The sequence below is a fragment of the Opisthocomus hoazin genome, chromosome 14 (assembly GCF_030867145.1).
Source record: "Opisthocomus hoazin isolate bOpiHoa1 chromosome 14, bOpiHoa1.hap1, whole genome shotgun sequence".
Classification (NCBI taxonomy): domain Eukaryota; kingdom Metazoa; phylum Chordata; class Aves; order Opisthocomiformes; family Opisthocomidae; genus Opisthocomus; species Opisthocomus hoazin.
The window spans coordinates 20,526,819-20,554,148 of NC_134427.1; the positions used below are offsets into that span (position 1 = coordinate 20,526,819).

Genomic DNA, 27,330 nt, shown 5'->3' on the forward strand with positions numbered 1-27,330 from the left:
GAATCTGAGCTCTTTCACGGCAGCCCGGTCTGCAGCAGGGATTGCCAGAGCCGACTGACCACATTCACTTTGAATTCTGCAGATGTGAAGCAGAAACAAACAGCAGAGTGGCTTGTACTATATAATTAAACGAGCCTGTCTAAGCCTTATTAACGTTTTTCTGGGCTTACAAGGAAGAGTGTTATTGTCTTCACTGTGGTTCTGACATGGTAGCTGTGAAAGAAGAACTTGGACCTTTTTCAGGCCTGTGTGGGAAGGCAGGACAAACATAGCATATCTCTCAAACCTCACCAACCTTTCCAAAACTCATGTGAGACGAAACAGGCCTTGCCCGAGCCCATGATGCCAAGGCAGAGTTCCGATGGAGGCCAGATCTTGCTGGTTTGAATCCACGGTTTTGGCTGCACAGAAGGAACGAGCTGCCCTTACCATATCTCCTGCAGTGGGAACCACACTGAGCTTGTCCCTGTAGTCAAAAGGATGGCTCTTATACTGGTGGGGCAGTTTCAGCCAGGCAGATGTGGGTCTTAATTCAGGGCTGTCAAATTCCCTCCCCAGTCTTTTTTCTGCATTCGTACAAGTGGGACTGATTTGGGAAAGCTGATGAATCAAAATGAACGAGCATGGCTAGAACTCACAAGTCATAGTCAACACACACTTGCCAAATAAAAGCATCAGAAAGGTTTTTGTCGACCTAAATATTGAAACCAAATTTTATTTTTTGAAAATGACATTACACACATCTTGCAAATGTACATTTAGATGAGAAAACAATGAGTAACATATATTGAGAGCAAAGCTATAAAGTGGACAGGTTCTCTGCTGCATGGCATTGCATTACAAGAATACTCAGACCTGGGATGGTTATTACAAGTAGTAAAAACAGTTCACAACACCTCACAAAAATGGATATTTCTTCTAGAAAGTCAAATCTTCTAACGAAAGGAAACTCTGCTAAGGGAGAAGAGGCATGGGGGATCAATGTGTGGATCTAGGTACATTTTGTGGTTTTGTGGCAGGGTTTTGGGGGGGGGGGGGTTAAGTCCATTTCTTACAAAATCCATCTTTGCAAGTGACCCCCTCTTTTCCAAGACTCTTTCTGGTCCTCCATTGCCAACAGAACCACAGCTACTAAACAGTGAGCCCTGCGTACCCAACCCAGAGCTTAGGAGTGTGGAGAAGGAGCTGTCTACAGAACCCCTAACAACATAATTCCTATCTACCTTCCCCCACCCCCTTCTGCTCTATAGCCAGGAAAATCAAAAAGTGTGTGCAAACTCTGCAAATCAGGGGCCGTGGGACTCATCCCATGTCGAACAACCAGGTGTGGAAGCCATGGCCAGTACACCAGGTGCCACATGCCTCAGCTGCAACGGACCAGCAGCATCTCATCGTTTACCAGCGACGCAAACTTCCAAACATTTCACTTGTTCCCCAGTTCAAGCAGAGGCAACAGGTGACTGATCTCCATCTCTTTTACCTTGAAAGTTAGAGTCTAATCAAAGTGCCAAGGCAAGGCGCTGTGAGAAATAATTCCCCGAGAGAACCTGTTGAGAACTGCTTTTCAAACCTCGTTGTATATCATTTTATTTTTGCCCAAATCTGTACTTTACAACCACGAGAGAGACAAAGACAGAATAAGAGAGAGGGAGAGAGAGAGAATCTTTCCAGGAGGAAAGGAAGAGCTAATTAAGAAGAGAGAGGTACGGGACCATGCATTTACTCTCAAAAGCTTGTTCACGAGCAAGCTAACATTTCTAACACTACAACCACTCGTCTACATCTGTTTGCTACGTAACTGAGTTCTACCTACAACTAGGGAGCAGAAGGGGGTTTTTTTCTTTTCTTCCCCTTCCTTTGAAAACGTCAATAAAAATGTTTTCTGTACAAGTTGAATGGCACAAAAGGTGGTTAAAATGCTAAATAACTCACCACAAATGGAGAATGCAAAATTAGTTCAAAACATGCGTGGACTGTGTACAGGTAAGCAAGGAATCATTGGCATAAAGCTGCAATATATTACAAGATGATACAGCTGAGATCTTTTGCAATAACCTCTGCTTGTTCAGCCCCTTTCGCATAAAAATTCGACGTAAAGGGAATTCAAGGTATATATCCAAGCAGCAAGTTAACTATGGGCAACATTATTTGTCAGAAGAGAAAAGCGTTTCCCCTCCCCTTGCACACACTCCCCCAAGGTACAAAAGTCACCGTGATTAGCATCGCTGCAGGCTTGCCAAAAAGAAAGATTTGATAGATGGGATTTAGGAGAACAAAAAACACCATTTAAATTAATAATTCTTTATACAGTGTCCTTAATTAAATACCTTATTATTTAAACAAAAACAAACTGAAATGTACCAATCCCAACAAAAGTAACAACTGAACCCTTACCACCCACGTGTCCTCCAAGGTTATGTACACGGAGTTTAAAGTATACCAGCTAAACTTTAAACCCGGCTGCCCCTGCAACCCCCACCCACTGAATGACAATAGAAAATACATCGTGGCCTCTCAGTTATATTATATTGCAGCTTTGTTATTAATGATGAAATCATACAAACTGAATGAATGACCTAAGACAGTAATCCATGATCAGGTACCAGTTCAGCTGCAGATCTCCCTCCCTCCACACAACTTCTCAGCAGGTTTGCAGCTCAGAGAGAGCCGCAGAGCGCAGGGCCGTGAGCGAAGGCAGTTCGTGCTCTTCAGAGAAGAGTGGTGTGAACAACTCAGGCTTATGCGAGAAGAGCTGCTAACCCTAGTTTGTGATTATATTTGTCATTAAGAAAATAGGCAAAGGGTAGCAGCAGCAAAGTCAGCAAGCTGATACTCCTTTCCTGTGCTTCTAGACTAGGCAGTGTCATAAAATACAGAGTGTCAGGGAGGGGAATGTGTCATCACTTCAGAGAACAGAAGGAGATTTGGCTAGACAGGTTTCCTCTTTCTGAAAGAGCCTGGGTGTCTTCTAAATCGATAATCGCAGCTGTACTAGTACTGCCACGGTGAGAAAGCTGCTTGGATCACACATCATTTAAACAAGAAGCAAACTAACAACAATTTTACATGTCAGAATTCAGCATGTAATTATAACTCACAGGCTTTCTTGTTCTTACATTCAATACTTCTGCTTCACCTTATCTATAAACACCAATTAACAGTGCAATTAATTCCCTAGACATTCTTCTTTTTAAGGAGACACATCATTAGACATCACACTAAATCTGGAAAAAGCTCTTCTGTTGTAAAGACGGAAAAAAAAAAAAAGGAGAAAAAAAAAAACACAGGAAAAAAAGCTGTGTGTTGTTCTGCGACCCCTCCGTGACTGTGTGGTCAGCGTGAGCGGGAAACAGAATATCACTGCATTTCAACTGCCACCTGCAGAGGGAAGTGAACTGAAGACCCATCCGAATCTGCAGTGCAGTGGCTGGAAGCCGATGGAGAAAAGCAGCCACGCCAGAATATTAAAAAAAAAACAAAACTCACAAAAAACCAACAACAAAAACCCACTAAATGTTTCACAGGGATTCTCTGAATGTAAAACTCTTCAGTTCAAGAACTGGACCCGGACCCCAGCGCAGGGTCCGTTTGGTCCATTACAGACATTTCCGCCGTTTGACTCTGCACGTGGGTTTCTCAGGAGCTCGGGGGATCAGAACCAGGTTTTGGTTCAGGTCCGCCCTGACCAAGTGCCACCAACATGTTTCATTCTGACTGCACGTGCCAGGTGAATCCCTTTGCCCTGCAACAACCCCGCTGTTCAAATATGACTCAAACTAATCGCCATTTCCTATATATAACTGTTGCAAATAGAGATGGAAGAACCAGCTTGGATAAAAATCAAAAGCAGCCTTGAGTTTAGATGAGTCACCTAAAATGAACTGAACCTTCCTTTTTATGTTCAAAGACATTTGGTAATATTTTTCTCTAAAAACCAAGCCAACCATAAATCTCTATTCTGCTTGGTACTAGCTGGGACTAGAGTAGAAAAATACTGGAAGAAATAGAAATGCTATTTCTAGTTCCATAAATCTGGTGGGCTCAGGGCATGTCTATTGGTAGACTGGAGTAAAGTGAGATAAAGCCAACACTCTTTAGAACCAGAAAATATAAAGGACACCCTGATTTGCTAAGGTTCCTTGTTTAATTTTCAATTCTAAAAGTTTTACGATATTTTAACAAAGAAAACTATTTCAGCTTTCTCATTAACTACAACAAAACTACACAAAATATCTCCCATATATAACTTGCTATTAGAGGTTCACACAAGAGATCACCTTGTAGCTGGGGTCAATGAGGTTTTCTCTGCAAAGTCTGCAGCTGTCACCCGGGAAACTGAATCTGCATTTAAGTAATCAATCACACAAGGATTATTGACGGCAATCAATCTTTGAAATAGGAGACCAACCTCCGACCAAATGGATTCAGCTCCCTTAATTACAGAGAAGCTTCTGCCCGTTTAAAGCAGCAGAGAATTAGGTGTATTGTGTTTCGCTTGTGTTATATTGAGCATCTGAGAATCTATGGAAACAAAGAGGTGCAACCTTTATGCAAAAAAAAAAAATCTGAAACTAAACAGTAAAAATAATGTGTTCAGATAAGTCAGTTGTTTTGCCTTTTAGGACTAAATTCACAAGCACCGTAATTCAACTGAATTTAGAAAAAAGATCTCATGAGAAAACCGGTGTTAAAACACAGATCCCCTTGATCAGCACAGACTTCCCATTGATTTATTGAATCCAGCAGCTCTCGCGTACGTGGCCAGGCATTTTGTGGACAAGATCATCAGCAGCCCCTTTCGCCTGTGCAGCAAATCAAGGTAACCTTCTCCAGAAGCCTGTCTTGGCTTTTCATCCTGGTGCAAGTGGGTTGCTGTATTTTCCAGAGTTTGCTGAGCTCCATGGGAGGGGATGGGAGATTAAGAAGTGCCCTCATTATTCTCTTGCACGTCTCACAGTCCCCCCGCGTGCCAGGCCTGCCCTTCTCCAAGCCAGGGCACGCTGATGAATTTCTATTCCTGATCTGATAGGAAGGAACAGAAATAAAACCAAACGGGAGGTTGATGCTGACATTCAGCAAAGGGCTGGATCTTCCCTTCTCCCTTTTCGGGATGATGCATGCTGGCAGGAGAGTAAAACAGGAGCAGGGGGGGAAGTTCAAACCAAATTCTCCTGCCTGTGGCCAAGTGTGACCTTATTTCTGCCATCGGGAGTAGGACGCTCGCTGCTGTGGCAGATAGCCTGCTGCCTGGCTTAGATACCTGCAGGGGCAATAACTCTAAACATGCAGCCAGGAACCCCTGCTGCTTTTATGTCCAGAACCAAGCTGCAGATCCTCAGCTAGCCCCAGCCTCCCCTTTCATTTGTCCCTCGATTTTCTTGGCTTTTGTCTTTTTTTTATTCCCACATATGAACGGCACTGACGTTTCCAGTGCTCTGCCTCACGCTCTCCCTTCCATTTGATTTTCTGTGAAGTTCAAGCTCATTTCATCACTCAGTAAATATCTCCTAACAAATGCCCCCCTACCATTCCTCTTGGAAACAAGTCTTTTTTCTTTGTTTCCCGTAACACTGGCCATCATGGCATCTTTCTCTAATGATGCCAACTTCTTTATTCAGCTGACAGACTCTAATTACTGCAAAGATTTGTTAATTCCCTTTGGGCATCCTCCTTCTTCAGTTGTTTTGAGTGATAAACTGTTGGACCTAGGGAAGCTCTAAACTGCCACGAGAGTTACAGTTCATTGAGACACAGAGCAAGAGCCAGAATAGGTTCGTTCCACTAAGTGCATTAAGCAATGAAACTCAAAGGCGACTCTTTCCCATGAAGCCATCTGGCCGTGAACACTTTCTAAACAAGAAGGCTTTCAACAACAGACCCACTGTTTTCTTGGTAGAAGGCCACTGAAATCATTAGACTTATTCATCCCTTACAAATACAAGGCCCATATTTTGGTGGTAACACAGATTGCCCCCGATACATACATGTAACAAAATGAGGGGCAGCAGAGGTCTGTCTTCAGGTGGCTCCAGATGAGAGGATTGGGTTGCTGGATGTGGCCTTGCTGCAGGGGTGTTGCTGGCTCCTCCATGGGTTTGGGGGGAACTAAAAATGATGTGCCTGTCTTTCACCATTAGTAAAATAACAAAGCATTTTTACAGCATAGTTTTGAGAGAGCCAGAGTCCCTGAGAAGACTTGCCAAAGACAATGGACAATAGTTTGCTTCTGTAAGGTTTTCAGGCTTTGCTAAGTAATGAATAAATCTTAAGAGCAAGCTCTTTCATAGCTCTCTGTATCAGCTTATCTGAAAGCATCTTACAGATGGAGGTAAGTATTGTGATCAGCTCTTTATGCACAAGGAGAACCGATCTGTCCACAGTCATGCCAAAGACCAATAGCGCTGAAATCCCAATGGCTTTGAAATCTCACTGCTGAAACCACTAAGTTTGATTCTCATTTGCTCAGAAGCTCATCTATTGGCCAAAAATTGGTGTGTTTTTAAACTTCTCTAAACAGAATGTCCCGAGGGATGGATAGTGGTCTGTGACCCCAAAGCTCCACATTTTCACCTGCAGACGTAGTACTCATACCCTACCCTGCAACTGGGATTCCGTCAGAACAGCTATGCAACGGCACTGCTGAAAATAAGCCTTTCCATCCACCCACTTACAACCTCTGAGCATCTCCCCTCTCCCTATTAAAACATATTGTTTTGTCAGCTTGGCCCCAGGCCTTCAGACAAACATCAAATGACTAGATCTTCTCCAGAGGAAACACAACAAAACAAAAGCAGGGGTCTATACGCAAAGGCTGGCCCCAGCCTTTCACCTGGAGACACCCAGAATGAAAGACACCAGGTCTCAAGCCAGGAGCAAAGGAGGGGAGTGAAGAATATCCGAATGACAGAATCGATAACCAGTGCAGCAGAACCCAGCCCAGTTCACTCTACAGTCAGTGAGCAGTGGCTGCACTGTGGACACAAGACTCAGCTTTAACACTTCCTAAGACACCATGGAGAGGCCTGCTCAGATTCATACAGGTGGGACATAGGCATCAGCCACAAGAAATCTGTGATTCTGGAGACAGTAGGTTTCAAGAACTGGTTGAATAAATACAAGACAGGCTAAATATCTCAAAGGCTGTCAAGGCCGTTCTTACCTAGGCCTTGTTGGGCACATGTATAGTCCTACTTCTGAAGCCCAAAGCATGTTGGAAGGCACTTAAAGTCTTAACTTCTTGGTCTCATTACACCAAGGTGGAGTTTCGGCTGGATCTCTTCTAGGTATCTTGTGTAAAGCACAAATCCTGCTGCATGGACTGACCTCACTCTTTATCTAGACAGGCAGAACAAGATCTCCATCTCGTGCCATCCATTTGCTTCTACAGAGAACCTCACCAGTCCCAAATACTGTTCTAGCCTGCTTCCATCAGCAACCACAAAAATAACTTTGAGCCTAAATCACTATTAGAAAAAAGAAGCTGTTTTGTTCTGTCTTTGTCGTGATCAGCACCTCGTGTGTGGTAAACACACCTCTATATAGCTTTTCTCTGGTTGTGGATTGTCTTAGCTTGAGGAAACACTAATTTCTTACCTACTTTACTTGGCTGTTTTTTATTCCTTTCTCTAAAAATGACTCTGCCTCTACAGTAGTAAAAGACAGCTCTCCAGTTGCCTTTAATGGACATGGGGTACCGCTGAAGTCAGTGGCAAAATAGACTCATGTGCTCTCTCACTGCAATAGGGAATCTCACACTGTAAAGCCCACACCGTGCCCCTGCAGAGAGGATGCAGCTTCCAGGGATGGCTGTCGCTGGAACTGCGTCTGTGCAGGGGTTCAGCACGGCGTTACCCAGCAATTTCACAAGGTGTTCTGTGTGTTAGCGAGAAGACGAGCACTGACCAGCAAACACAAGGCATCCTAGAAAATGTCATCAGTAGCCGTACAGATAAGAAGGTAACACTTTAATGTCATTATTTCCTATTAAAAATGCCTGGGTGTGACACTCTTTTGCTGTTTGCCACAATTTTTGTCTCACCTCTCTTTTTCCCCTTCAGAAGTACTGTTCCAGCAAATGGGAGAGAAATAACAGCTAGACTGTGCGTGCGATTATTCGCATGCACACATACGCGTTAGCTAAATATGAGAGACGTGGAAGTTGTTTTCTAAGCAGAATTACTTTTCTATTGTCTATGAAAATAACACAATTAGTGTTTCGAGCTCCTGAGAAGATTGTAAATAATATGCAGAGACGGGAAACACGGACAATGGTAGGCAAAAGCCACTTCCATCTCCCAGTGCAGAGTGGACCAAGGTAAAATCCCACTACCAAACTCTTTCAGAATTACTTCAAGGTGTGGAGTCTTGGTTGGCTATTTAGCTGGCGGAACTGAACTAGCTCCCAAACTTATAACAGATGAGGCTTTAACCCAGAAACTTCAGGGTTATAAATGCTTTACAAGTGACAAAAATCCTAACGCTGAGGATTTTGCTGCATTGCCCTGATCTTCTACAGTCAAAACCATTACTGGAATGTAGTCTAGGTTGGGAAGATTGCTCTAATTCCTTCCTAATGGTTGTGTGTCTGAAGACAGGTATTTTTACTGTATATGCAAATTTGCCAAAATATATTGGATACTGAATAAAGGCAGATTTTGAAGAAACAAAGCCCTACTACTTTAAGAGTCTCTCCAATTTGGTTTTAAATACCGTACTGTTTTAAAACAATATCATCTTAGTGATTCAATTAGTCTCTGAAAACACTAAAGGCAGCCTCATGAGGGAAATTAGACAGGGTTTTTATAGCAGAATTAATATGGCAAATCCTCATATCCTGTGGAGTTTTATGTGCTTGTAAAAGTAGAAAAAAAATATAAAAGGTAAACTCGAGTATGTAGAGGAATTACTATGCGGGATCTCATAGGGTCTGGAGTTATTATAGTATACTGAAAGTAATTACTGTTTCATTCCAGTTCAGGAGAGCTTTCTGACCAAACCCAGCCTTATATCTCATGAAAAATTAACAAGAGTAAAGCACGTGCTAAAATTTAAGCATGTCTTTAAGTTCTTTCGTGAATCAGGGCTCTCCCTATATTTAAATGACTAAGGTACAATGCCTGTGCATTGTTTCTCTTTATATTCAAATCTAAGTTGGGGATCCTACAAAGCCAAAGATAACTAGTTTTGAATGTAGGTAACATTCCACATGCATTTCTGTACAAGGACTCATGCAATATTGGCATTAATACAAACTTAACTGTATGTTACAGCTGAAATGCTCACTGACTTCTCCTACTGCCCAGGCATTTCTGCCTAGAAAACTGCTTTTTTAAACTTGGGAGTTTGACCTCATACCCTGTTTTCTTTGTGGCTTCTACTGGTTTCAATGGCTATTTTTCCCACAGAACAACTCTTTTTTTTCCTCTTCCGGGCCTTTTCAAGGTCCCCCTAAGTCCCTGAAGGAATTGTTGGGCTCAGCCCTACCCCAGGATGATCCTTGTGCAAACAGATCTCCACTCCCAAGGGAGTGCTGGCAGCCTCAGGTTTGAGATGCGTCACTAGGTGCAGCTCAGGAAGAAGGCCTCAGTGACTCCTTAGCACGCTCCACCAGGAAGAGAATCTTCAAATAACCAAACACTGCTTACGGCAGGAAGAAAGGAACAACCTCTCAACAGCTACCTCAACAACCATCCATCCAAAGGTTCATTCAGTCCTTTGGATCCTGCTTTATCTTGTACAAACTAAACTCATGGATACTGGATGAAAACACATCTCGGACTCCTCTCCCACCATCATCAGCTCTAGCAGTTCAGTCTGCTTATGGATACCAAAGATTGAGGTTTTCCTGGTGGATCTGTGGTGAGTGTCCCCTGCTGAATAGCAAGAGAACTTAGATCTGATTTCAAGGCCGGTCTCTTGGTTTAGCAGAGACACAGAGGAAAGGTGGTGGGACATGCTAACCCTGACTATGACAGGAATGGCCTGTGTCACTGAAGGGACAACACCTCTGAGTCCATCATTTCTAAGAGGCAGGGTCATGGCTACTAGTCAGGGTTCCTGGAAAGGCAGAGACCTGGGGAGGGACTCTCAGATTTCCACCAGCAGAACAGAGGAGAGGGTAAAAGCATGTCAAATTATCTGTCCCACTAAAGCTTTTACTAAGACAAAGCTCTGATGAATAACATTCTTAGCAAACCATGGCCTTCAACATCCTTATGCTTGAAAAGTCATATTTTCTCATGACCAGTGTCTGCAGTAGCACCCACAGAATTAAAGAGCCAAAAATTAGCACCCAGAACCAAATCTGCACCCAGCATACCTCAGCATCTTCTATTAGAGGATCTGAAAGCACTTTACAAACGATAACCAACATCTGGCCTCACAACCCCCAGTGAGGTAGAACAGTATTGTCCCTGTAGGGACAGACAGACGGATTGAGGCACAGGGTTACCAAGAGACCTGCTCCCGCTCAGACACTAAATGTAGCAATGCCAAGGGCTGAATGAAGGTGTCCTGACTACTGCACCTATGCTTTGTCCACACTACCATCCTTTCCCCCATAACCTTCAACAGCAGCCCTTAGCCTTTGAACTAAAACCAGGATTCTATACACAACAGGTGAAACGATCATTTAGCAGTCGTGTAGTCAGAGATCTATTAAATTAAATGAAGTTACTTGTGGGAACAAATGATTTCTTCTGCAAAACTGGGGTGTAAATGACCATGCACTAAGACTACTGGGTGCAAATTTCGTGCATGATGACTGTGACCCCTTGATAATTCCCAATCCTGGCCTCTCTCATGTAAATCTCTTTTTTAAGTTGCATTGTATGTATCATCACATGAACCTCTAAAGATGCAGCCTGCACAGGTTGTTTCATACCAGCAATGCAAGCAAACAAAATGCGGAGTGGCTTTGGGAACAACCCAGCCTTCAAGTAGCGTCAAACATCACAACGTTACAATTCATTCTAATCACAAGGGGTTGCAAGGCAATGGGGAATAGGTGTGTATGTTGAAACAAAGGCAAATAGAGCAACAAAGAAAGATTTGATTGCACAGATTTCATTTAGGTAGAGTTCTGTAATAATCAGTTTCTTCAAAAGCTCATTCCATGAGAAAGGGGGGCAATGCCAGCTAGCCTACGACAAAGCTCCGGCGTAGTAAAAACCACCAGCCCTGCGTGAACAGATGAACTTTGCATTCTGTAGGAGTCATTACCGATTGATAGAAGCAAAACTTTTCTCTAAAAACAGTAAGTTTGTTTTTGTCAGATAGAAGAGTTTCTTAAAATACGAGTTTTTGAACACCACAAAATTCCATTTGTTATATAAGTAGAGAATCTGGCCATAGTTAGGAATACTGAAGTGTAAAAAAAACAGATACGTAGTCTCAAACATTACAAAAACTATCAAAACATTCAATACTTTGAACTGACCTTCCCCTGCGCGTGTCTGTTTTGGCAGTGATGACAAGGTTTCTAAACTGAGCTGTTGTTCTTACTGTTCTGGAGTTGTTGGTTGGTTTTTTTTGTACATTTTTCTGAACGTGTTTTTTAAACAAAAGAAAATTACCAGCTTTTATAAAAAAGAAGGAGCTTGAATCCTTACTCCCAAAACACAGATAAAAGGTTTTCCTTTATAAAAAGTGTATTGATTTTTTGCTATAAAAAGTGACCTATAGGGTGTCAAACCTGAAAACAAATTTTCACAGTGTTTTCAGTGTTGGCTGTTCACAAGGCATTCCTGTTACAAACAGAGATAGAGAGATACCATAGGGTAGGTATAAAAATTTGTTACCAGCTAGCAGTATCTTTGGATCATACATGAAGGGTGTTCCACTCCAGATAACTCAGCTGACTTGCTTTTTTTTTTCATTCAGTCATAAAAAAAAAAATTGCCAATATTTGAATCACTATTGTGCTAACCTTACTTAGCATCTTATGCAATCGTTCCTAACCTCACCCAAGCTTCTGCTGTCATATTGAGCATCAAACCAGTAAGTCATTTCTCTTCCTGCCCTCCAGCAATAAAACCACTACTGCAGGTGCTAAAATCAGGGCTGCAAATGAGGAGCAGGTGAGCTGGCAAACGCTGGCACTTTGGACAGGTGGAGAGTATCATTTGCCCTACTTGAGCTTGCAAACTGGTCAGCAAGCGATCCATTTGCACACTTTCAGGGGAGCTACTTGACTATCACTAGGAAAATTACATAGTTGCAGCAGAAGAAGAAATAATAGAAGAAAACGGGAAATGCACAGGATCATTGGCATATTGGCCCCAAATTGCTTGCAATGTCCATTTTGCATCCCTATAACTTAGAAGAATGGTATCCCTCTATCTCTATAGACTGGTAGGTGTTGGTTTGTGGCACGGAGGATAAATCACAGAAAGAAAATGACATATAACTGTGTGTCCTTTGTCTGATTTGAAAGCACCAGTCACCTATCTGCTTATTTTGGCAGAAGTACTCTACTGTATCTTAAACATAGCTTGCAATATGGACATTAAGCTTCATCTTGCTTTACATGGAATCTCCAAGGGAATCGGAGTCATCCAAAGACAGAGGCAGATACAAGTCCTGTAGGAAGAAAGAAGAAAATGTTAACTCACACACTCAGTTTCCACCCTTGGTCATGCGTAGGAAGGTCCAGTTCCACGCTGTTCATCAGGACAGGGTGGAAGCCTTGTGCACTGGCTACTGGACAGGCTGACCAGTTGTCCGGGTAGTTCAAGGCTAAAATCAAGGCAGGTTACTTGCACAGTGGAGCAAGAGACTCTGGGTACCAGAATAAACATGACTGTTCAGTGATAAGTTCGAGAAGTACTTTCTTATCATGGCTGGATCGATGTGTCCATTATAGCACATGCATGAAAGAGCATCACTCCTTAAACGGGTCTCTCTGAACCTAAGTCCACAATAAGGAGTCTTACCTTCATTTGAGGGCTACCTTTAGGACAAATCTCTAGGAAAATAACATGTTCCACAGTTTAGTCTTTATTTTAAGTAATTTCTGATCGATTAGAAAGGTTAAGAAAATAATCCCAAGTTTACTATTTGCATCAAACGCTGAATGCAAAGCTTTTCCAGGGTCCCTTTCTGGGGTAACCATCTTATTCCACTTCCTTAAAGTTCCGCATGGAACAAGGTACACAAACTGGCTCAAGGGCTAAAGCCCTCCCTGGACCTTTTTGAACTCTGACCCACGCACAGGTAATAACTGTGAGCAAAATGAAGAAAAGCCCAAATACACAGAAAGGAAATTCACAACAATCTTGATAAGGTAAAACAGGACTTTGTGGTGAACTCAACCTAAGCTCATTTGAGCTTTAAGGGAAAAAAAGAAAAGTGATTTAATCGCAATCAGGAAATTGCTCCTGGGAGAAAGACAATGATGCATGAATATTCTGGTAACCTAAAATGCTACATTCGTGTTTGCTGCTTGGCTTAAGTTAGTGGAGAAGCTCGTAGATGGATTGGCTTTGCCCTGAGCAGTCACCATCTACTGCAGATGTTCTAGGGGCTTCACTGGGAGGGTCATAAATCAGCCAGCTGAAAACACACAGAAAACATTAAAGCAGGTGAGTTTTACTTGTGTTTACCAGGAGGCAAATCCGCATCTCCAAAGTCCTAAATGAGACTGAGTGTTTGGAAAAGTATTTTAAGCATGTGATGCCTAAAGCAAAGGACGCAGTTTACAGCATTACTTTTGCTGAAATACACACAAGTAATTGTTGAATTCAGACTATGGGCCAGATCCTGTTCTCAGTTATAAATTAATAATAAATGTGGACCCTTTGTGTTAAAACTGATGCATTTCCTCAGACTTAGACTGAGCAGCTGAGATGAGTGAAGTCCTGAGATAGATTTCATTTGGATTCATTTCATTCATTCATTTCAGCTATGCCTTTGTTAAAGAAAGTCAAATAAAGCTGAGTAACTACAGCCTCTCTGTATGTTGGGAATATTTTCAAGCTCTGATTTTTGAGAGGACAAAAGTCCACCTCAGGCTCCCCCAGTACCCCTCAACTCTATGTCCAAAGGTCTGCGATCCAAAATCTTACACGTTAGAGGTGTAATCCAAAGCCCATTGGACTTTTGGGGATTCTCCCCCCTGATGTCCCTGTGCTTTGTTTCACCATCATAACAACAGCTGCTGCTACCACTCCTCACTTGGAGGAAAAACATAATCCTCAAGCAAAATGAGTTCAACCTGTGCAATGTAGACCCAAGTGGATAACACATGGCTGGCTGACTGCAAAACCTCACCACTATCAGAATTTTTAAATTCCTCTTCCAATCGGTGCTTTCAAAGTCATACTCAGGCTGAGAGGTACGTTCTGATTACTAAAGCGAAGTCCCACTGACCTCCTCTCACACTCGCATTTATGTCCAAGTTCCAGTTTCTGTATCAAGTAAAGACTGTTGGAAGCAACACTGTGGCTATTGCAGAAATGAGAAAGCCCACGGAAAGGACAACTCAGACTCAGCACAGAATGGCACTGAATAGCAGGAACATAGAAAGCTGTGACTGCTGCTATACCTTTTAAGTAAATCAGTACGTGAATTATCCATGGGCCAGCACAGGTTTACTGATCTCTACTAGAAAGCTGTGTTCTACACGGTGTTTGTTACCAGGAAAAACACCTACCATACCATAACACAATTACTACACCAGCTGCAAAAAATCAGAGCATGGCCTTAAATAATTTTAAAAAAAGTCTTTGAGAAGCATCATTAAAGTGATATCTTAGAGGTTCAGTAACATTTGCATTTCTTCTGCTGTTTAATGGACCAGATTTGCCAACACTTAAGGCTTTTCAAGAGAGGAGGGTTTATATGGAGATTGTATCCATCAATAACTTGTGAACTTTTTCAAATAGTCATACAAGCTCAGGGTTAAGTTATCTCTTCTGGTCCATATGCATGATCTCCAGCACACATTAATAACTCCAGTGGAAGAAACAGGCCACTGATGTGTTGTTCACCATCTTGCTACAACTTGCTTTTAGGTAATGGGCCAAATTCTCCACTGTTTCAACAGAAGGAGTTGTGCTTCCAGAGAATATGGCCATGACTTAAAGGTTGTACACATCTGAGTAGACTAAGGAAGAAACAGATATAGTAAGGTATAAGAAACATAATACCTTGTGCTTACGGAGGCTCCCTGGGCTGGTAGGTGTGGAGATCGGGGACTGCTTTGATTTGGGGGTAGACAGCTGACTGCTTGAAGTCCCATTTGCTGTCAGAAAACAAGACAGAAGCTAGCAGTCAGGCAAGGAAGAGGAAGATCTTCTTTCTCCTCTGGGGAGATGGAAGGTATCCAGACATCTAACACAGAAACGCTCTAGTTTATTCATGTTAGGCAGCAGAAAAAAACGAAGCGAACAGCATGGCTATTCACCCAACTTAAGGCTTTCAGCTGTTCAGGATACTAGGCTGTAAAATACAGTGAAATACAACATATACTGAAGGAGCAATACTTTACATGATAAATATTCACCAAATTGATCCAAGATATACACCACCAGAAAAACAGAAAGACATTCTATGTTCTCAGTTCAATACAGCTGAAACCACATAGCATTTAAGGGCACGAGTGGAAGCCAGAGGCTGCAGATATCCTGGATCCTGCACAAGAAATGTTACATGTCAAATATACACATTACAAATGAGAGAAACAGCTGCCTGGAATGCCCTGGATGTAGTTAGCTGTGGCTGGGGTGACCAGAAGAGCCCTTCCGAAGCCCTGGTGTAGGCACAGGGTGCATGTCCCTGCTCAGCGCCCCGGGGAGAGGCCAGAGCTGGCTCCGCTGCTTCTCCACCACCCGCACCAGAGAAATGAACATGCTCCATCAGGGGAAGGAACAGGAGAATCCTCTTGCAAAGATCAAAATCTGGCCTTTTGGGTTGCTTTGTTCGTTCATGTTGCTTTGAAGAAAACATAGTTATTCTCCATTTTAAAAAATATGATTCCTTTAAACCAAATGGCTTTTGGAAGGGTTGTTCATTGAGGCCTTCACAGACCTGGCTGTTAGTTAAAGTGAAAGGCCACAGGTCTAGGTCAGGGCAAGTTATTATGCATTTATTGGACTTAAATGGAATCAAAGTAAATAGCATATTATGCAGAAAAAATGAAGGGAAACAATCAAATAAGGATAAATTAATTTTTTCCTACCACTGATGTTCTCTGAAGTAAGTGAATGTCTTTCATAATTGCCAGGTGTCACAATATGCATTCCATAAGGACATACTTACTCATAGCCAATGTGGTCATTCATATGTTGAGTATCAACTCCAGGGATACAGACCCCTTGTTACCAGGGGTTGTAAACACATAGGTCCGTCAGCACAAGCAGCATTACTTGAGGGAAGGAAATTCAAACTCATGCTGGCTGTGTCCTAGTATATTATCTTTTCTGGCCTTTTCTTTTTGCAGTCTAAGCAGCAGCAAGCTGGAGGCCTTATGAGCATTAAACTACGTATCCCAGTCAAGCCTACAGAAAGTGACTTTTCCAAAACCTACTCCAGATGTTAACATATTCAGCACAAGCCACAAAACTAAACCCCAAATATTCTGATTGTCATTTCTTTAAACGGCAACAGTGCTGCCAGCCCTCCAGATAACTACACAAATCCCTACCCCTTTTAAGGAAATCATTTTTATTTGTTTTGATGTTTCACCCAGAGAAAGACAAGCATATAATGATCCAGGCTTGTTGTCCTGCTCTCTAAGTGCCCAATATCTCTCTATACCATTACTCTAACTGTAAAGGCACGCGCCCAGCAGGATGGGAGATTTCAGCATATGGGACTTTTGCTTTCAGTTGCAATAGCTGAATATGCAAATCATTTACTTAAATTAAGTAGTTGAGTGTCTGGAGGAGACCTAAGAAGTGTATAAAGTATCATACAGTAAGAAGAAGGTGTGCAAGTGTTGTATTTTTAAGAGCAAAATCATTGCAACTCTTACTTTAATGCCCAAGACAGCCTCATTCCTCTGTTATCTTGGGAGAAAGAGGGGGCCAGTTAAGGTCTGTAGTATCACTGGCCTAAATGCAGAGGTCATATATGTGGATTCAGGTAAGTGTAAAGAAACATGTGCTGTAAGGCACAGGACAAAGGAGGAGCTGTCGGCATGGTAGAGCCGCCCAGACGCACGGATGCGTGGTGATGTGGGCCCTCTGTCTTCATACCCATCGCTTCTCTGCAGAAGGCACTGATGGGAAGAGGAGGTTGTTCACCACGGAGAGCTTTTTTCCCATTACGAATGCACCTCACTGAGGAAATAGATAGTTCTTAAACGGTGAGAGAAATAATGATTTATAGATAATTGGGGAACAGAGCGACCCTTCACCTCCCCATTCCATTCAGACCATTCTTTATTGGTGGGGGGACAAAACTACTTACGGAAACCCAGAAACCGCTACACACCGGTCCCCGCACTGCGACAGGCTGCTTTTCACTTTGCTCCAGTTCTACAAAGTGAGCTGCCCTCGAGGTTAGTGGGGAAAAAAGATAGAGTTCACTAACTATATGCCATATAATGAAGTCAATTCACAAAAAAAGAACTTGGATCTCTTTTTTTTTTTTTACCAAGTGACTTTGGGATTTCTATTAAAGAAAATGTGGGGTACAATAGTACTAATATGATCTATATTAGCTAGAATCCATCTCTAATTTCTAAAATCCCTCTTTCCTTCTTTATTTCCAGTTGTCACCGATCCTGAGGAAGGAATTAATCCTTCCTCAGATGAAGAATGCCGCTTAACAACTCTACAAAGCACCCAAATTTCTCTTGCACAAGCAGGAAGACTGAAAGAATGGTGAACAGTCGGTGTGCAGCAAATAGATGTAATTGCTGCAGGGAAGGACATAAATTCCCTAATACAATGTGACTTTTAAGTGCTACAGCAGGGATGTTAATATTTAATAAGCACCAATGAAAAAACACATGTGACATCCAAATCAGAAATCCAGTGAGACGGGTGTATATCATTACTAATACTCACAAAGAGTTTTGCAGCAGGAGCAACAATTAAGAAGACCAGTTTAATTTTCTTTGTGTCTGATAATGAAGAATAGTGTTCATAATCAAACTTGCACGCGTTTCTTTTGAACTCAACTGCAAGGAAACAACACGAGGCAAAGAGCAGATCCCAGGTGGCGCATAACGCTGCCACTCCACTGAAATCTGCCGATGACTTATGGTAGCTAAGATCTCACAGAAGCTCGGCTATTGGAAACCATTCTTTATAACCAGCTTTCATTTTAATTCATTTGGTTTTTTTCCACCACATTATTGTTTGTGTGTTATGTCTTATTTATGTCATTGCATTTGCTTTGCAACCTCAATTTACCTTAAAGCCCATTTGTGCATATGACACATGCTTTAATTGCATGAACACTTGCACTACCTCGTTTCACAGGGCGCTTACCTCCTCCAGTGCACAAGACAGTTTGCACTCGGGGGATAAATCAGGCTTGTCCAGCAAATGAGAGGAACGATGGAGAATACAGCATAATGTCATGTTTGAGACGGCTGTGAGAGATCTGGGTACGCTGAATTCTCTGGCTGCTTCTCCCACAGATATTTTAGCCAAACTTCTCATATGCGGTTGTTCCTTGAGTGTTGCTCAGGTTTGCTTGGATGACTGGGATTCTGGGGGTCTGAATTTCCAGCAATGATAAGCACCAAGGCCTGTAAATGAGGTTAGTGAGGTCCATCTTTTGAACTCATATTTCTATCAAAGAACAGAACTGGAAAAAGCAGAGCCTAAGGATCGCAGTGAGTGCTCAGAATGTGTGGAGATACCTCTTTTTCTATCAATTTGTAACATGAGGTTAATACTCCTTACTCCATTGGTTTTCCCAGAGTTCTGCAGATGAGTTCCTTGTTTGAGGAGCACAGGCTCATACATCACAAGAGTGAAAGAAAGAACACGAAATAGGTGGATAGTTTTGTCTCCAGGTCAGGGTTTGAAGTGTCACCAAGAAAATAAAGAGAGGCAACAACCAGAACGAGGAGAGCATAAAGCAAACGTGGAGATAGCAGCTCATTTAGTGAGCACAAGCCATCGTGCCCTCCAGGACAGAGAAGACTGTGGCAGAAATAGAGACTCCATTGTAGTGTTTATTCAGGAGTGGAAGAATTCAGATTGCACAGGCATCATCTGCTCAGGCACCTCCTAACTCCCAAGCACTCAGCTCTGCAGTGCTGGCAGCCTTTTCTCATCACGTTCTGTGAGGGTGCTCTCTCCGCTGGATGCGTACTGTGGATTGTCAGCTAGCAGAAAGTAAGTAAGCGCAAGTGGGATAACAAGCTGCTCTAGCTCATGTGCAATCCAAAAGACATCTGCTGCCTTTTTAACACATTCATATATAATGACCCAGGGGAGCCAGATCTGCAGTCAGGACAGACTGACGTTCTGTATCTGTTTTGCTAATTGCTGCTGCCTGGTGAATATGCTTTTGTCCCTCTCTCCAAACCCTTCCATTAGAGGACTGAGAAACTGAAGTCCTGCAGCCGTGCCTCAGAGCCCTGTTCGTAGGCTCCCTAAGCCAAACCAAGGCAAAGCTGGGGAAAGACATTTTCAAATTTCAGCTTAGGTACCTGTGGCTCTGTACTGCAAAGGACTAAGATCATGCTGGGTTTTGAAACTCTGTGACTCTCCTATCACAGCACACGTATTTGTGCGACTGAACCTTTGTTTTTTATGTCAGTTACTGTAAGATAAATTCATATTATTATAACAAAGAAGTAATGGCAGATGACATCATTATATTCTCCCCTGTATTCCTCCCCTGAGATTTAGCTCTGGTTTGGTTTGACTTCTCAGTGCAGTGGTCTGTTAAAGAAATTTTGCCAGACTTCATGCTGACCCTACCCCATTTAAATCTCATGGACCATAGCAGCAGCACAGACACCCCTCTCCTTATGCCCAGTTTTCCTCTCTCATGTTATAGGAGAAGGAATTGGATGGACCGCAGGTGTAGTTTAGTGTGGATTTTATTTAGAAATAACCATAGAAGCTTTGTAACTCCATTTCTCTGCTCTGAACTGGGATCAGATATATTTGTGCCATCCCCAATAGAGATTTTATTTTTTAAAAGCACCAAGTCTGACAGGGACTCACAGGCTCCCTAGGAGACCTGCTTCAGTGATTAAGATGCTTATAATTGAAAAGTGTTCCTAATATTTGATCTATATATCCCTTATTAAAGATTAAACCAACATCCTGTCCTACCCCTGATAAACACACAAGAAAATTGATCCTTATCCTCTTTTTAATACTTCATATTCATCTGAAGAGTGTTAAATTGTCCCTTCTCTATCTTCCTTTTTTCTAAGCTGAATAAGTCCCTTTCCTTCAATCTTTTTGAACCCTAGGAAATTTCTTTTGGATTTTCTCTAGTTTGCTTATGTCTTTCTTAGCATGTTCAGTCCATAATCAAAGACAACAACCCCAGCTCAACTAAGGCCAGATAGAGACACCCATCCCTTCCAGTCTCAGTTCACGCCTGATGTGTGAGAAACCAGTTCAGCTCTGCTAGCTAACATTTGAGAGACAGAGAAGAGAAAGGCACTTGATGCATCCTTGTGGAGGGAGAAGTAAAATCCTGCTGTGTTTTCCTAACCCCACCTTGCTGGGAGCAATGTTTTGGGGGACTTAGGTGGAGGATATAGATGAAAGACTGCATCACAGCTCCAGCACCAAAGAGATGGGAAACTAAAGGCTATGTTGGAATCCCAGTGGGAACTGATGGCAAAGCAGCCACGGCCTTTCAGTCACACTGATCCAAGCAGCGACAACAGCCCCATGATGGAATGATCAGCACAGTGTCTGGAGCAATAGCTGGATCAAACCAAAAATACACTGACATCGCTGAGAAGGTATATATATGGGTTGGGGGTTAATGAGAGAAGGAAGAAAGGATTCCCCTTGGGAATATAAGGATTGTGGTCTGTTACCATCTGCTTATAGCAAGACACTTCTTCATTCTTCATTCATTCATGTCATTTTCATTCATTCATTCATTGCATTTTCATTCATTCATTCATTTAAATGACTGTATGATAAATAAAGAGATAAAAGTACCGTGCCAAGAAAACAGTGTTTCTAACATGTTTCTGTGGATTAGCTACCTCATTTTTTTAACATCCTTGGAGCCGAAGGGCTCTGGCTGCCTAGAGGGAACTGAGCTTTTCACCGTGAGGCCATGACACATCTAGGCAGGAGGCAGATTCCCTCTGGCAGAAGGTAGCAGTTCAACCAGTGAACTTGAATCGCTGCAGCTGGGGGCTGGCATTCTCTGTGTGGTTGCACTTTTGTGCACGGACTCTTGTCCAGACATTTTTTAACAAGATATTTTGTTTATGTGTTCTTTGTTGCTCCATGTTAATCGCTGTTATCCTGGAATGGGAGCTGACCACTTACTTAGGGGGCTCACTACCAGGACTGCTGTAACAAGACAGTCAAAGAATACATTACAGTTCATATCTAGCTGGTGATGGGAGCAATTAAATGGCTTAGGAGCTGCTTCCTTTTCAGTTCTAGATTTACAGACTTACTACATGTATTTCCTTCTGTATTCCGCTGTTGTTCTGGCTCAGAGGTGGCCCCAGAGACCACGGTCAGGAATAAAGATTGGGTGCCATCCAGGCAAGCTGGACTCCAGCCAGCAGTATGTTCTCACTATGGCTCTCCCAGAAATTTAGTTACGCCTGGGTCTATGTTTCTCATCAAGAAGTAGATCACTAAATCCATAGCCAAAACCAGAAGGAGCACAGGATATCAAAGATGAACGGAGATAACCTGGCACAGAAGGCAGATCCCTGCGCAGAAAGCTTCCAGGCTAACAAATGAGCTCAGATGGGGATCTGCACAGCTTATGACAATGGCTAACACAGCATCAGGCCACACAGTTGTATTCATTCACCTGCATAACCTGACAGTTTTCTGTGGCAGGACCGAATGCGTCAGAGAGTGTGCAGGTTGCTGGAGCCGTCTCTGACCCACTGGAGTGTCGAGAGTGGCTAGAGCGTGGCTTGCCTCTGCGGGAAGTTCTGCAGCACGTGCTGCAGCCACTCTGCTGCTGGAGATGTCTTTTGTGTCTGGCAATCGGTGAGATAAGAGCTTTGGTTTTAGCAATATTATTCTCCAAATGCTTTCAGAATGCACAAAAAGGCCCAAATAAAGAGGCTCAAAGCTCTTTCCTGTGCATGATTCCACAGGTAGATTACAGAGCTCTGTATGCAGATTGATTATCACTGTCTTGGATGATCCATTGGGAAAGAAGGCACAAACAGCTTAAATGATGTACTCAAAGCCACAGAGTTACTGGAGGAGACTGGAATAAAACACAAGTCCCCAGCCTGTGTGGAGGACAGCTGCTGCTCGGGCACAAAGCATTTCCACAACTTTAAATAAGAAGTAGTTTATTTATGTTGACACATAAAGATCAGAAGCGTTCCTACAGCAGAGAAGTGGTAGAGAAAGTGGTGCAATGTTTGCATGCTGTCAACATTACATCCTCAGATTTAGTACCAGCAAGCTCTGCTGAAGCAGTTGTTTCTGTCCTCTCTGTGCTATAATGGTGACTTATTACTTTCGTCCACTATCTGCCGCCAGCATCGAAGCTCTTGCCAAGGCGTGCGGCACAGTTATGTGTGCACAATCTGCTTTAAGCCTTAGCTGCCTCTGTGGGCAATGCATGCGGACCACTGTCCATGTGCAAAGCCACTGCGTTCTCATTTTTGCTGCTCTTAAATAATGTACCATTTTTCCACGTGCTTTAACAGGGAAATGGAATAATGAGGATAAGAAATGGAAGGAAATAATATCCTTTTCTGTTACTGTGGTGCGCTTGTAATGAGGAGGGATCAGACTTCTTTCACTCAAGCAGCATGGAGATTTACTTCAGAATCTGCATTTACATCAGTGCCCGGATGTGTCACAATGCCCTTAGAGACTATGATGGGAAAAATGATACAGAAACCTACGTGGAAAAGACCTGACAAGAACAGAAACTGATAACATAGAATCAAGGAAACTCCAAGTTCTGATATGACAACCATAGCAGAGAGAAGGACAGCAAAGGTGGAAGGTACAAATGCGTAGGAGAGCAAACAGCAATAATATTTAATGTACTTGAAATAAATCTGCTTTTAAATCCTTTCACAAATTAAACAGGTGAGAATGCTGAAAAAAAAAATTGGTCAGATCATCTTTTATTAATCAGGTTCCATTCAACATTCCTGGCCTTTTTAATGTGATAACTTCAAAATCCAGCTAAGCCTCCTGATTGTTTATGCAAATATTGACTCTTCAGTAATGTGTGGACCCACTTTCTTTACTACAAATTCAAGGGACAAGAACACAAGATCGTATTATTTTTTTCTCTCTGTCCTGAGATAACAACTGTCTTTGATTACCTTTTCAGTGCTGAGAGAGTTCAGTCATTCTTTATTCTCATTGAGAAGGACAGGCTGCCAAGTTTTTCTGTATTGAAATCACAGGAAAGTACGAAAGACTCTTGTCTAGATGGATTAGAGAAACCTGATTTGTCCTTAATTACTGGCCTTAACTCCAGGAGCTGGCTATTGTTTGGCATTTCTGGTTATTTTAATCTCCTTCTGAAAGGCTCTACTAGCTGTGTTCATGAAACTTCATCAGATGACTCACCATTTTGTTCCTGTGAGTCATTCAATCAGGTAAAATCAGGAACAAAATAGTTGCTATTTCACGTTAGACTATATGTTCATGCAACAAGGTCTAGTGCTGGTGGTAATTACCATCTGATGCTTATGGAGAAGGTTTAAATGCTGTTTCACAACTCAAGCATGAGCTGACTCCCAGATCACTGAATGGGAGTTGTTTGGCTTTTCCTTATTTAAATCAACAACATATTTTCCATCATGCCTTCAATATACCTACCTTACCGTGCATTTGGGATTGTAAAAGCTTTTTAGATTATCGCAAGCCTGAGTTTAAGAACCGCCAACACTGGAATATTAAAGGAAAACTCTTATGAATGCAGAGTCACCTTACAGAGAAATAACTTTTTAAAAATCACAGAGTCTTGGCATGTGCCAACTAATTTCACATTGTCTCTTTAAGTAGCTCAAGAACATCAAGAGACCTGAAACAAATTAACTGTTTCCTGGGGAAAAACCATCTGAATACTGTCAGGAGAATTTTATATCCAGTAATCCAATGTCTACTGATAGTCAACTGTTGTGTGGTGTTCACATGCAATACGCAATGTGTTACCGTGAAGGTGAAAAGGAATTTCTGTTTTATATCACCTGTGTTAATACTGTGGGTCACTTGAATTTAAGCTGTGAAGCTCTCCTGGAATCCTGAAGTGCTTACTTGGTGATTTGGCCATTTTAGCGAAAGGCCATGTCTGGTTCTCTTTTGGAGAAAAACAGGCAGACAGCTGACACACCTAGACACCTGTGCTCTCCATCATGACTCTAAAAACTATCAATTACCAGAAGTGTGATATTCAGCCCAGCCTTTAATTTATAGGCTCTGCAGCTCTCCAGATGTGCCACACCGGCAATCCAGTTGCTGCTGAAGAGGGAGGGAGGCATTTCAAATGGTGCAAGCTGCTGCAGCAAATCAGGATTCCTGTTTTCCTTCTCTTCTGTTACTGAATGAATGTCTCAATATCACACCAATAAACCCATCACCAGTCCTCCAACTGCAAGGTCACTGGTCTTCTTTAAGTAATGATTAGAAGGCGACGCTTCTGACCTGTACAATAATGAACATTTGCATTGCATAGGAGGTTATTCTAAACCCGTCTGTATCTACAGGGAACGTATGGGCCTTCATTTCCTGCCTGTGAAATGGAAACTTCTTTTAAAATTTTGTTAGGGCAGGAGGCTGTGAGACTGTGGGTGGTATGACCTAAAGCCACAACTGCACTTCATCGACCAGAGAATTCCTCTCCAATATTTATTAAGTGCCCCTGTACACTAGCACCAGCTTCTTGTTTCTAAAAAATGCCAAAGTTTCATATGCAAACCCCGAAGGTCAGGGTCTCCAAAGACACACATATATGTTTTTCCCTTGAGCACGGTTAATATTTGGACACCAGAAAACAATCACTCACCATCTTGATGGTTACCTGAATCGGCTGGAGACTTGCTCCGGCGCATGGGGGCTGGACTCTTTGCTGAGCTCTTCTGAGGGGTGGGAGACGATTTACTGCCCGTGGCAGCCGCAGGGCTCCCTTTCATCACCCGGCACTCTAGGGAAACAGACAGCAACCCTGGTTATGTCCCTACCTATTCTTGCTACCTATAGACACCAGGTATAAAACACCCATGGGCAGCTTAGGGCTTTGTCTCTAAAAAGCTGTAGAAAACATCAACAGCAAGGGAAAAGCTGATACCATCAAATCTCCTTTCTGCTCTGGAGACTTTTTAGGAGGAGGGCAAAAAGAACGGCTTTGCTCCTCTGGAGGAGGTGCTGAGACAGTGTACATCGAGATCAGGCTGGCTCCCTAGCAGGGCCCATCTCTGTACCTGCGTCCTACCGAAGATTTTCTGCCCTTCCCATTGCTTTGGTTCTCACCAACTAGTAAGCACAATGAAAATGGTCAACACTGACTTGAGGGAAGAATCCAAGGCCAAAAATCCAGTTAATGTGCTGTAACCCTTCCACGAAGACCTAATAGTAGGAATGACGAGTATGATTTATGCAGGTGCAGAAAGCCAGCAAACAGCTCATGGCATGATGTAAAGGTCTCTAAGTGGCAGATGGGACATCTGCTCCAGGAGGCTTTCACCCAGCCTGAATCAGCCTTGCCATGGTTTCAACAAGCTGCAACTTTTCAGATGCAGAAAGAAAAGAGGACAAAATGATTTTACAAAACACATCCTCTGTCCTGGCCACTCATCCCTTTCAGAAAGGTTTGTATAAACAAGTCTAGTAGATTTATGTACTTAAAGACATGAGCAGATGATAACCCCAACTGTGTTTTCTTAAAAAATAAATAGGCCAGGAAGAGTGGAAAATGAAAACATGATCTACAGTGTCCTGCAGAAGGGAACTGAAATGCTAACAAACCTCTGTGTGTCCCAGGATTTCAGGCATGCCAGATCTTCAAAACCAGGGTTTATTTACATTCAGAGCTAACAGAAAAAGCACTTTCGACCCCTCAAGGTATCAACTTAACCCAGTTCAGTAGAAGGCAATAAAAAGGAGATTTCCTTTTTGTCAAATGCTCACTGGTCTCACCTCATCTCCTACAACAGATTGTCCTCACCAAGATCTCACCAAAACAGGTCTTTTTTTACAGATTTGCACTAGATGTTCCACATACAAACAGGTTTTTTTACAGAGAAGTTCAGCTCAGCATGCATGGGCTGGACTGAGCACTCCATTGACTGGATTCCGTAATGGGAATCAGCTAAGGCAGCACACAGTGGATAAATAATTGGTCAACCGAAAACAAGTTGTCTGACCTAAATGTATGTGTTATTTATTTATATATCAGTATATCTATGAAAATGTAATTGCCTTAAATTTTTCCCCAGGCTTTCCTCATTCTCAGACAGTCAAGAGTCAGTATCTTCTTCCAGATGGTTTGCGAGAGAGTTTGCTGCTGGGTCATGCAGTGCAAGAACATGAAGAGAGGATGTCCTGTGCTCCAGGGATACTGCACAGTGATAATTAAACCTACAATGAGTTTATTCTCTCTCCTGCTAAATGGATTTTTGAAACTGTAAATCAGGGATAGAAAAAGTTGCATGGCTTTTTTCAGAGGTACTTGACTTCTCACAGGTGATGCCACAGAAAGGCTTCTAGGGCTCCAGCACTGATATAGTCCCAATTTTTTATACATGAAGAGCAGTAATGACTGGAGGGAAGAGGTGTGGAAGGTAGATTATCCCTCCTCGATACTAAAGAGTATAATGTTTGATGAGACACTGTGAAATAGCCACTAGGGAGAGTGTGCAAATAACTGCTCCTGGTGTTAACCAGCCAAGCCAAAACACGAGGAAATATTATCCTCAGTCACCGCAGAAGTAATATTTTTCAAGGCTCTTACATATAGCAGTTTAACAAAAACAGTGCAAAATTTTGATCTTAGAGCACAATTCATTTGCCCAGCCACAGACACCAAATGCTATGTGAGACACACTAGAGCACAGCCTCTCTGGAGCAGAGTGGGTCTCCTGGTGCCCCTGCGTGATGTTGGTCAGCCATATATCATGTGGGTATCGCAGAAACCAAGGGGGTCTCAAAGGGTGTCAGACATCTGTGTCTAGTCACCTGAATTAGTCCCTAAAAAAATAAACCTAAAAGGTGAAAA

At 42.5% G+C, this 27,330-nt stretch overlaps 1 protein-coding gene across 4 annotated transcripts in view; it reads right to left on the reverse strand.

Annotated features, from left to right (window-relative positions):
* Nucleotides 1-694: 694 nt before the first annotated feature.
* DCX (doublecortin) overlaps nucleotides 695-27,330 on the reverse strand; it is a 91,142-nt gene continuing 64,506 nt past the window's right edge. Inside the window, exons 5-7 of one of the 4 annotated variants that reach the window (XM_009945226.2) lie at nucleotides 25,138-25,260; nucleotides 15,147-15,241; nucleotides 695-12,579 (exon numbers count right to left, since the gene is read on the reverse strand). In XM_009945226.2, the coding sequence (XP_009943528.1) occupies nucleotides 12,523-12,579; nucleotides 15,147-15,241; nucleotides 25,138-25,260 (275 nt within the window). In that variant the 3' untranslated portion in view covers nucleotides 695-12,522. Of the gene's footprint in view, nucleotides 12,580-15,143; nucleotides 15,242-25,122; nucleotides 25,261-27,330 lie in introns of all 4 variants that reach the window. The other 3 variants (XM_075435579.1, XM_075435577.1, XM_075435576.1) reach the window with 3 other exon arrangements.